Source organism: Propithecus coquereli, unplaced genomic scaffold, assembly GCF_000956105.1.
Source record: "Propithecus coquereli isolate 6110/MARCELLA unplaced genomic scaffold, Pcoq_1.0 Scaffold191, whole genome shotgun sequence".
Lineage (NCBI taxonomy): Eukaryota > Metazoa > Chordata > Mammalia > Primates > Indriidae > Propithecus > Propithecus coquereli.
Window position 1 is genome coordinate 1,836,422 of NW_012143968.1, and position 12,569 is coordinate 1,848,990.

General features: G+C 35.9%; 1 protein-coding gene across 2 annotated transcripts in view; it reads right to left on the reverse strand.

The window, feature by feature from the left end:
• The window catches only part of FAM179B (family with sequence similarity 179, member B), a 132,180-nt gene that overhangs the window by 4,750 nt on the left and 114,861 nt on the right, over positions 1 to 12,569 (reverse strand). Inside the window, exons 12-16 of one of the 2 annotated variants that reach the window (XM_012642963.1) lie at positions 11,032 to 11,137; positions 10,501 to 10,736; positions 9,625 to 9,783; positions 6,950 to 7,076; positions 5,516 to 5,634 (exon numbers count right to left, since the gene is read on the reverse strand). In XM_012642963.1, coding sequence (XP_012498417.1) covers positions 5,516 to 5,634; positions 6,950 to 7,076; positions 9,625 to 9,783; positions 10,501 to 10,736; positions 11,032 to 11,137 — 747 coding nt within the window. The remainder of the gene's footprint in view (positions 1 to 5,515; positions 5,635 to 6,949; positions 7,077 to 9,624; positions 9,784 to 10,500; positions 10,737 to 11,031; positions 11,138 to 12,569) is intronic. The other variant, XM_012642964.1, reaches the window with a different exon arrangement.

Genomic DNA, 12,569 nt, shown 5'->3' on the forward strand with positions numbered 1-12,569 from the left:
CCCGCCTCGGCCTCCCAGAGAGCTAGGATTACAGGCGTGAGCCACCGCGCCCGGCCTACAAAAATTCTTATTATAAATTCACTTTCCAAAATTTACAAAATGATCAAATCTACAGCTGCAATGTCTGTTGGGGGTCCCCAAGATCTCCTCTAGGATTGATTTGCTAACAGGATTCACAGGAATTAGCACATAATTTTACTCATGGCTAAAATTTATTATAGCAGAAAGATACCAAGCAAAATCAGCAGAGGGAAAAGGTACATAGGTCAAAGTGCAGTGGAAGCCATACTCAAGATATCAAGGGTCCTTTCCCAGTGGAATCCCACAGAACACACTTAATTCATTCAACAATAAATTGTGACAACATATATGAAATGTTGTCTACAAAAGAAATTTATTAGAGACTCCATGCCCAGGTTTTTTATTGGGAACTGGTCACATACAGACTCTCTACCTAGGACACACCAAAATTCCAGACCCCCAGAAAGAAAGCAGATCTTTAGCATAAACCACACATTGTTTGCCCAAACAATTGAGGCACAGTAAACTATTGTATCAGTTAGAGAATAGTGGGGATCCTCTTGAAATCCTAGTTTCCCATGCTAGCCAAAAGCTAACCTTGCAAGCAGGCCTTTTTGTTTTTTTTTTTTTTTTGGAGACAGAGTCTCACTCAGATGTCTGGGCTAGAGTACAGGGGCATGGTCATAGCTCACTGCAACCTCAAATTCCTGGGCTGAAGCAATCCTCCTTTCTCAGCCTGCAGAGCAAATGGGACTACAGGTGACTGCCACCACAGCTGGCTAAATTTTGTGCCTCCAACAATCCTCCTGCCTTGGCCTCCCAAAATGCTAGGATTATAGGCATGAGCCATTGCGCCCAGCCAACAAGTAGGCCTTTTTAAGGACAGCAGTTTCAGGGCTGCAATGTTAACTCTTTTCTGAACAGGTTTCCTAGCCCCTTAAGATCTAGATAAATTTAACTTGCATCTCTTTCTCAATCCCATCCTCCATGCAAGATCAAGTAGGCCACTTTTTTTTTTGATACAGAGTCTCACTCTGTTGCCCGGGCTAGAGTGCCGTAGCGTCAGCCTCACTCACAGCAACCTCAAACTCCTGCCTCAGCCTCCCGAGTAGCTGGGACTACAGGCATGCGCCACCACGCCCAGCTAATTTTTTCTATATATATTTTTTATTTGGTCCAGCTAATTTTTTTCTATTTTTAGTAGAGACGGGGTCTCGCTCTTGCTCAGGCTGGTCTCAAACTCCTGAGCTCAAACGATCCACCGCCTTGGCCTCCCAGAGTGCTAGCATTACAGGCATGAGCCACCGCACCCGGCCCAGTAGGCCACTTTTATCAGGGAATAGTAGGAATCTTTCCAAAATTCAAGTTTTTTGATGTCAATCAATGGCCAATCTATCTAAGCAGGAATTTTCTGTTAACTTTTTTCTGCAAAGTAGCCATGTGAACATATACGGGAAAATGAGAAACTTGAGACCAGGACATACTATGGCAATGACTTAGTAATATAAATGTTTAGCATGGCTATAAAGTGGTAAAATAATGTTTATCATAGCTCTAAAGGGGTAACTCAATGTGGCAGATGATGATCCCTTTGAAACTAAAAAGTCATGCAAATTGTCAGGTCTTAAAGACAATGGTAACAATTACCAGTTACCACCATGTCTATGATTAGAATTACTAAAATCAGCACTAAGGTTGTGTTAAGCGCAGTGATCAATGGATGACCCAGAATCATTCTGAAAATGGATACATGATTGTAATCTAAAATGCAGATTCTAGATATATTTATCATTAGTTTTAATTTGTTTAAGTCAATTAATGTGAGGTTAATTTGTAAAATGATTATATATAATAAGAGAAATAGAGAATTAAACTTGTATTTAAACTGAGGGCTATATGGTATGTAAAAAGTGAATAATTGCTTCTTGGCCTTTCAGCTAAGATCAAGTGTAAAAGGTGAATAAATGAAAACAGTAAAACAGAAAAACACCTCAAAAATCCATCTAATTACTGAAACTGGTCTTCAAAGATGGATTTTTTGGTTCAAAACAAGATGGAATTGATAGTAAAATAACATTTAACATATCTAAGGGAGAGAAGGATAAAGTAACAGCCAAATGGAGAGATTTATCAAGTATATGAACATTAATAAAATTTAGAAAAAAGAAGACATTAAGAATGAACATAGTCCATAGTAGCATTATTTATATAATACATTGACTATTCAAAGCAAATATAATAATAATGTATTGAGGGATTAGAATACAGGTAGAAATAAAATACATGACAAAAACAGCATAAAAGATGACAGGGGAGGAATTAAAGTATATTGTTGTAAGGTTCTTACATTTCACCTAAAGTGTTCTAATATTATTAGAAAGCAGACTGTGAGATGGTAAAGATGCATATTATAAAGTATGTATATTATAAAGGCTAGTCTAGCCACCTTAGACAAAAGAACAAGGAGGTATAGCTAATGAAGGAAATGAATGAAATACCAAAATAAACAATTACACCCCCCCAATCAATCTGAAAGAAGTCAGAAAAAGAATAGAAATAGAAAATATAAGACAAATAGAAAAATAATATCAAGATGAGAAGCTTAAACCCAAACATATGAATAATTACATTAAACATAAATGGGAAAATACTTCAATTAAAAGGCAGAGATTGTTAGATTGGTGAAAAGGCAAGACTGAATTACATACTGCCTAACCAAAAAAAAAAAGCCACTTTTAAAAGACATGTCAGGAAATGCAAAACCACAACTTGGTAAAGAAAAAATTATTCTGACATTTGTTAAGATGGTAAAAAAGACTTTATTCAAGAGGAATCATGACTCTTGAAATAAAGGAGAAAAATTATGCTTACCTCTGCATACAATGAAGACAGCTAGGGATTTATGGCCAACGAGCAGAATGAGGGGGGTCAGTGGATGGAAAATTACTAAGAGGTAGGAGGTCTCTTGCTAAATTGGACCAATGAGATTCTGCTTAAAGGCAGGCCAAGATCTTACACATCAAAGGTGGGGGGATGAGGAACTTGATCAGGTATGAAGGGTGATCACATATTAAGGGTGGAGAGACAGGCTAGGTTCATGCTTGTAATCCCAGCACTTGGGGAGGTCAAGGCAGCAGGATCACTTGAGGCCAGGACTTTGATATCAGCCTGGGCAACACAGTGAAATCCCATTTCTACCAAAAAAAAATACCTAAGGGTGGTGGTATGCACCTGTAGCCCTAGCTACTTGGGAGGCTGAGGTGGGAGGATTGCTTGAGCCCAGGAGTTCAAGGTTACAGAGTGTTATGACCATGCCACTGCACTGTAGCCTGGGTGAGAGTGAGACCCTGTCTCTAACAAAAAAAAAAAGGGAGCAGGGAGGAGCAGGGGAGATGACTTAGCAGGTTACTCTGATAACACTGGGGTTAGGCAGACCAAGGAAAGAACCCAAAAACAAGGCCTAATTGAAAAGAATATTTGGTTAAGAAAAGTCTTTGTCAAATGAGATAACAGTTACACCCACTATGATAATAACCAGTGTTGGTGAGGATGTGGAGAAATCGGAACTCTTACACTGCTGGTGGGACGTAAAATGGTGCTACTTTGGGAAAAAAGTCTGGCAATTCCACTCCCATATACCCAAGAGAATTGAAAATATATGTCCACAACAAAACCAAATGTCCAACAACTGGAGAGACAATATGTCGTAAATTTATATGCAATGGAATATGATTTAGCCATAAAAAGAAATGACGTATTGATACATGCTATAATATGGATGAATCTTGAAAAACAACGCTAAGTCTAAGAAGCCAGTCACAAAAGACCACCTATCATAAGATTCCATTTATATGAAATGTCCAGACATTTCATATAAATTCATAGACACAGAAAGAGATGTCTAAGGTTGGGGAAGGGAAAGTTGTAGGGAAATGGTAAGTAACTGCTAATGAGTATGAGATTTCTTTTTGAGGTGATGGAAATGATCTAAAATTGATTTTGATGACAGTTGCACAACTCATAGAATATACAGATGCCTCTTGACTTACAATGGGGTTATGTCCCAATAAACCCATCCTATGTTGAAAATATTGTAAGTAAAAAATTCATTTAATACACTTAACCTACTAATCATCATATCTTAGTCCAGCCAACTTCAAATGTGTTCAGAAGTCTTTTATTAGCTTACAGTTGGGCAAATCATCTAACACAAAGCTAGTTTTAAAATAAAGTGTTGAATATCTCATGTAATTTATTGAATATCATACTGAAAGTGAAAAACAGAATGGTTGTATCAATACTCAAAGTATATTTTCTATAGTACTAAATGTGTATTGTTTTTGCACCATCATTAAGTTGAAAAATCATAAGTCAAACGATTATAAGTTGGAGACCATCTTTACTATGAAACATTGAATTGCATGTCCTAAATAGGTGAATTATATGGTATGTGAATTATATTTCCCTAACACTGCAATTAAAAAAAAAGACATTCCATGCAAATACTATAAAAAAAATGGCTAGTATCAGATTAAACTAGTCTACTAAAACAGATTTCAGGACAAGGAATATTACCAGAGATAGAGGTACTTCATAATGACAAAAGGGTCAAAAAGTCACAACCATCCTAAATGTACTTAAACCTAATAACATTATATCAAAATATATGAGGCAAAAAGTATAAATTTAAAAATCCACAAAAATAGTTGGAGATGTCAGTACTCCTATCTCAGTAATTACAGAAAAAGTAGACAAAAAATCAGTAAGGATATGGGAGACTTGAATAACAATCAACTTAACCTAACTGACATTTTATAGAATACTATACTCAACGAGAGGAGAATGTACATTCTTTCAAGTAGAAATAAAATAATCACTAAGATAGAATACATACTAGACCATAAAAAAAGTCTCTCTCTCTCTCTCTCTCTCTCTCTCTTTATTTATTTATTTATTTATTTATTTATTGAGACAAGGTCTTGCTGCGTCACCCAGGCTAGAAAGCAGTGGCCAATCATAGCTCACTGCAGCCTTGAACTCCTGGACTAAGGCGATCCTCCAGTCTCAGGCTCCCGAGTAGCTGGGACTGCAGGCATGCACTTCCACACCTGGCTAAATTCTTACTTTAATGTTTTTATTTTCTTAATTTTTTTTCTTTAACCATAATTATATATTACTTTTATCACTGGGGGAAAAAAATAAAGGGTATAAATTAAAGCAAAATTAATCAGAGTCGTCCAACATAGGCCTAATATTGACAAGTTCAGTAACACTAAAGCTTTACTAAGGTTTAGTGAATATAAAAGCATACCGCTGTAAATATATAATTGCATTATTAAATCTAATTATCTCATACTTTCTAGGTCTTTACCAAACTTTTAAAACTCCATTAAATTTTGGCAAATACCTGAGATAGTTCATGAAAACATCCAAATGAGACTACTATCACTAGGGAGTAATTTCTCTAATGATGTAGGCTATCAAATCACCTTACCTTTCAGCTGAACTGAAAGCATCTCTAGAAACAGATGAAGATCTTGTATTTCCAACACTGCCAGTATGAGATCGTCTTCCTTTTGCTGAAGGAGTATCTAGTGGTATCTCTCCCAAACCCTGTCAGTAAACACAAACAAAAACAGCGTAATGGAAGTCTTACAACTAGTAGTGAAATAACTTGCACATTCCATAAAGGAACACATTCCATAAAAGATGAATTTCTTTGCAACATTAGGAGTTTGAGAATAAACATTTTGGAAAAAACTATTTCAAACCTTTTTGTTGCTGAAACTTGTACTGGAAATGACTCACAAATATAATCTGTCTCATTTTAGTCAGATAATTTTTTTGCAGTTATTTTAATAAGTTCTATATGAATTAAGCTGAAATCATCAAGAGCAATGGGCAAGAAAAAATGCTCTAAAATGTCTATTACCACATGTCTTTGTAATATTACCCCTTCATAAATGAGTACTGAGTCCAAGGTCATCAGAGAAAAATGACATAAATTGATAGAAAAATTCCATATTATTAAGTTAAACATAATCTTCAAAAATAAGATGTAAACAGGCTGGGCGTGGTGGCTCATGCCTGTAATTCTAGCATTCTGAGAGGCCAAGGCAGGAGGATAGCTTGAGCTCAGGAGTATGAGACCCCATCTCTACTAAAAGTAGAAAAATTAGCCAGGTGCACTGGCTCGTGCCTGTAGTCCCATCTACTCAGGAGGCTGAGGCAAAAAAAAAAAAAAAAAAGGAGGCTGAGGCAGGAGGATGTTTTAAGCCCAAGGGTTTGAGGTTGCAGTGAGCTATGATGACACCACCACACTCTAGCCCAGGTAACAGGACTGCAGGACTCTGTCTCAAAAAAAAAAAGAAGATGTAAATAGACTACTGTTCACATTTTATTTCACTTGGTATTCTCTCACACATTTCACAGACATTACTGAATCCCCACTATCTACCAGGATGTATTCATGTGGCACTTACCCTCAAGGAACTCCCTATAAATGCTCTGCAGTGTGGTAAGAGCTCTAATAGTGGGATGTACAAGGTAAATACAGCAGGGACCAAGCATGGTAAACATTACTATCTGCATTTTATAAAAATTAAAATTCTAGTCAAAGAAATGAGTGGCATACCTTAAGTTACAAAGTTGCTAATTGTCAGAATTGTGATTCAAACCCAAGTCTTGTAACTCCAATAAGCCAAATTATATTCTACCAAATATCAAGCTTCTGTTCAACATTTCCTTCCAAAGGCTGACACTATGTATGTCTACTTAGTATAATACTTTAGTTGTTAAAATACTGTTACAGATATATTTCAAATGATTAATAGAGAAATAGTTGAAGTAATTATTTCTATTCTTTGCCTTGATGGAAAAATATGCTTTGCTTTTAAAGTTGTTTATTAAACTAACTTTTTCCACATACCTTTTGCCGTAAGTTTTTAACAGATTCCTTAATATATGGCAAATCTTTAGATGGGACATATTTTTCAAGCAGTTTTTCAAAGTTAGGATGACACATCATGAGGAAAAGCATCTTCCGACCATAATACCTATGAATATTTGAGAAATAGGTAAATAATCTTATATATGTTAACTAGCTGTTTCTGTCCTTAAATGCAATTTTTTTCCAATAGAAAAAAAGCTCTATCAATGTCAAGATTACCATCCCTATTTTAAGTAAGCCACTGAAATGTAGATACACTAACAGTATAGTACTAGAAAGTACAGATAGTCCTCAACTTACAATGGTCCGATCTATGATTCTTTGACTTTACAATGGTGTAAAAATGATACAAATTTAGTAGAAACTACACTTCAAACTTTGAATTTTGATCTTTTTCCAGGCTAGCACCATACAGTATGATACTCTCTTGAGATGCTGGGCAGTTGCAGCAAGCCGCAGCTCTCAGTAAGACACATAATCATGAGAATAAACAACTGATACTCTACAATGTTCTGTGCTACCAGATGATTTTGCCCAACTGTAGGCTAATGTAAATGTTCTGAGCACCTTTAAGGTAGGGTGGGCTAAGCTATGATGTTCAGTAGGTTAGATGTATTAAATACCTTTCCAACTTGATATTTTCAATTCATGATGAATTTTTCAGGACATAATCTCATTGTAACTGAAGGAGCATATGTATAGGAGTCTCCTGTCCTCTCTACCCCCTTTTAAAATCACTATGACTTCAAATCTTTCCGTCATGGCTCAGATGGAGAGCAAAAGCTTTGATTGTATTTTTGAGGCATCCCAAGGTCCATTATCAAGGTTGGCACTTGGCAGAATTGTGAGTTAGTATAAGTTTGTCTTTGTTCTGGGTTCCTTGCCCAGATACTTTGCGGCCCACCTGCTGGCCCAATGTTCTGGCCTGAGCCAACTTTCCCTAGATCCCATATTTCTCTCTCTTTTTCCCTAGTCAAAACTTACCTGGGTCCCAATTCTTCAAAATCCTATCCTCTGCTACATAAAATACACCCAAGTTAGTTGATAAATCATGGGTGAATATGTTAATAAATGTTGTTATAATCTCCAAACTTGTAGGGTTTTTATGTTATATGAATTTTAAAATAATCCTCTTAGGATAATACCTTAAGCCAAAATATCATTCTAATGGTGGAAAGTCAGATATCACTGAAGTACATATTGGAGAATCTTTTGCCACAGAGATGTCTTATAGTACCTCACAATAATACCACATTATTAATCTTCAAGGAAGTCTGGCCCTAAAATAAATTATAGTTATATTTTTGCTTACAACATGGAATATATGGGACTAGAAGAACTAGAGGACAGACTCTGTGGGGGAGGACTATAGGATGATCTTAAGATCATCTGTATCAACCAGACCCCTTCAAATGTAACGAAATTGCAGAAAGGGAGGTGATGTCAGAGAATCAATATTACCTTTCTCCACAACCAGAATAAGATTTATACCCAGATAAGCAGATCCTAATCAGTTATAGTTTCAAAGACAATTCTAACATTTAGCCTGGAATATTAAGGACTGTAGGTCCATTATAGGGCCCAACAATATGGGAAAGGTTAAAACAAACAAGTAAACAATCAAAAGGGACACAAAATATGACAAATTTGTGTTGCCTTAAGCTGCTATGTCTGTGCTGATTCTTTACACAGCAATAGAAAATTAATATATTTACTTCCTTCTTCTTCTTGTTTTTTTACATCTACTTTCTTTATTAACTTTAGGTGTAATGAGTTCCACAAGATTAACTCCAGTTACCTAAACTAATGAACATCTTTGTCTTAAAATATTAAAAATTTTATATCCTTCTTTAATCTTTATAACTTCAGGATCCTCTCTCCCACTTTTAACTATCTTCATACATTACTGCCATAAAATTTTAGATTTTGTATGGGACATTACTGGCTACCTAGTCCAAACTTCCTCATTTTATAGACAAGGAAACAGAGACTAACAGAAGCTAAGTTACTTGCTTAAGGGCAAATAATGATGGGCCTAGGAATTTAACCTAGGCTTCTGACTACGTTCAAAACTTTTGTCACCACTACTGCTACTGTACTATCCACATCTTAATTATTTTGTCTCATTTGTCTGAGTGCTCTTAATGTTCATAAAATTGTTCTTCAAGTATAACCATCACAAATTCATGGAGGTTTCCAAGTGCAGATATCTCATGTTTCAGGGCATAATATACTGTCATGCATTATTCTAGTATTTTTCACAGGTACCTACTTCCTTGATTTTACCTGATTGCTTGGAAAATATATCATCATCCCCTAAATGCATTACCTTACATTTGCCCATAATGAAGTTCTTCTGCCACTTTTCTGCCCACTCATACAGTCTTGTGCCGTTTTCGTGAAGTTCATCCCTGTGACTTGGCATCTCACTACCCAGAAGTATGTAGTGTCATCTGTAAATTTGGAGAATTCACTGTGCACTCCCTCAAGATCATTTACAAATTGGTTAAATAAGACTATCCCCCAGCACTAATCCCTGGGGACCCCACTTCTCCATTTAGAAAAATGTTCATTATTTTTTAACTTTTGTTTCTTTTCCTACTTTTAAGCCCTTACACTAACCAATTTAGCAAATATTATTAGCAGCTATTCACCTGGTTTCTTGTGAGCTGTCTTGAGCAAACTTAGCAGCAGCTGGTAATATACGTTCAGCCATATCCTTTGCTCCAGATAAAATACGCTCTGGTTCCATAAATTCCACTATATCTGATAAGTGCTGGGCTGTACACCGTCTTACCGCAATGTGTAAATGGCTACAAGGACATATGATCAATTAAAACCGTTGTATGAACTATTTTCCAAAGATCTATCTTAAATGATTAAATAGCTCAACATCATCCCGGGAGGCTAAAACGACAAATTATTTGTGTTAGTTATCCCTCCCCAACAACTTAAAAACAAAACACAACTCATAATCACTGACATTTATTTAGCTCCAGATCTATGAATGCATCGTTGTTAAAATAAAACTATTATTATTCTTTTTATGCTTAGCATGTAATATGTTTATCACATAGGAATTATTTATTTTTTGGCTGAAATAATATTGAAATTTGCTTGTTTGTTTCTATACCCTAGAGTGCAACAGTCCATTTTTTTTTTTTTTTGAGACAGAGTCTCACTGTGTTGCCTGGGCTAGAGCGCCGTGGCGTCATCCTAGCTGACAGCAACCTCAAACTCCTGGGCTCAAGCGATCCTCCTGCCTCAGCCTCCCGAGTAACTGGGACTACAGGCATGTGCCACCATGCCCGGCTAATTTTTTCTATATATTTTTAGTTAGTTGTCTGATTAATTTCTTTCTATTTTTAGTAGAGACGGGGTCTCGCTCTTGCTCAGGCTGGTTTCAAACTCCTGAGCTCAAACAATCCACCCGCCTCGGCCTCCCAGAGAGCTAGGATTACAGGCGTGAGCCATCGCGCCCGGCCTCCATTTTTAGTTTAAAGCCATTTTAAGATTATTTTGAACAATACCTTTGTCCTCCACTGATAAGGCAAAGAACTGCACGTGTAGGAGTTACATTATTAACCATAGCTCTCAATGCTTTGTCAACATCTTCTCTTATAAATGTATTTGATTCTCCAGCCTTGTGCAACAAAACTTTTACTGCAGTATCTAGTTCTTGATCCATGTTCTTTTTCAGATAAGTGAAAAGGTCACTTAAACAGACGACAGCAGCACGAGAAACTCCAGAACGTAAATTTTTCACCTAAAAAAAAAATTTCCAAAAATTAGGTTTTGTTGATATTCTGAAAGAAAATAAGTAACAATTACTTTGAAATGCATCTTATTATTAAAGTAATATATTTTAACATTATCTTTTGTCCTAAAATCAACATCTAATAAATTTTTTTAAATATTGCAAATTAAGACATGGGCTACTTTAACTAAATATAAGCCTACTTATGTCATAGAGCACAGAAAAATTTAAAGGTCAAATAAATGTGGCATATTTATTCTTTGTTATTCAAACAATCTTTGTCTCATCTGAAAAACACATTTACCTCTTGAACTACTGCAATAGTTGTTTCATGCAACTTTGTGTTCAATATCTCAGAATGAAAAGCAGCTAAGCATCTAATAAAATTCAGTCCCTCAATTTTCTTCTCCCTATGGGAAAAAGAAATGACAGAATCATTTATTAAATGGAGTTCAACTGGAACAGAATCTCAGATGTCTTCTTTTTTGTGTATGGAATACTGCCAATGAGGAGATCTCATCTGTTTTCCCTTATCATTTAGGGATCTCAAATAAAAAATATATAAAGATCTTTTAAGAACTAAAAGCACTAATGACAGTCAAACTAAGTTCATTCTTTGTATTACAAATAAAAAGAAATATTTCTTCCATATTCTTTCTAGAGAGCAGAAGGACAGAAAGGAATGACAAAAGACGTAGAAAACAATAAAACAAAAATGAAAGTAGAAAATTAACTACCCGTTACTTTATTGGTGAGTACAAGTATGCCTCGTAGACATTGCTGGTTCAGTTCCAGACAACCACAATAAAGCAAATGTCACAATAAAATGCAAGTTTTTTAGTTTGCCAGTACATAAAAAGTTATGTCTATACTATATTGTAGTCTAATATACAATAGCGATATATCTGAAAACATTTTATGTACTTTATTTAAAAGTTATTTCATTTCTAAAAAATGCTAATGATCATCTGAGCTTTCAGTGAGTTGTTTTCTTTTTGCTGGTGGAGAGTCTTGCCTCCACACTGATGGCTGCTGACTGATCAGGATGGTGGCTGCTGAAGGTTGGGGTGGCTGTGGCAATTTCCTAAAATAAGGCGACAATAAAGTTTGCCATGTTGATTGACTCTTTCTTTCACAAAAGATTTCTCTGTGGCACGTGATGCTGTTTGATAGCATTTTACCCATAGTTGAACTACTTTCACAATTGGAGTCAATTCTCTCAATCCCTGCCACTGTTTTATCAACTAAGTTTATAGAATATTCTACATTCTTTGTCATTTCAACAATGTTCACAGCATCTTCACTAGGAGTAGATTCCTTCTCAAGAACCACTTTCTTTGGTCATCCATAAGAAGCAACTCCTCATCCATTCAAGTTTTATCATGAGATTGCAGCAACTCAGTCAAAGCTTTAGGCTCCACTTCTAATTCAAGTTTTCTTGCTATTTCTGCCGTATCTGCAGTTACTTCCTCCACAGAAGTCTTCAACCCCCCAAAGTCATTCATGAGGGTTGGAATCAACTTATTCCAAACTCCTGTTAGTGTTGCTGTTTTGACTTCCCATGAATCATAAATGTTCTTAATGGTATCCAGAATGGTAAATCCTTTCCAGGTTTTCAATTTACTTTGCCCAGATCCATCAGAGGAATCACTGTCTATGGCAGCTATAGCCTTAAGAAATGTATTTCTTAAATCATTAAGACTTGGAAGTCCACATTACTCCTTGATCACGGGCTAAGAATGTTGTATTAGCAAGCCTAAGGACAACATTAACTCCTTGTACACCTCCATCAAAGCTCTTGAATGACGATGAATGACCAGGTGTGTTGTCAATAAGCAGTAA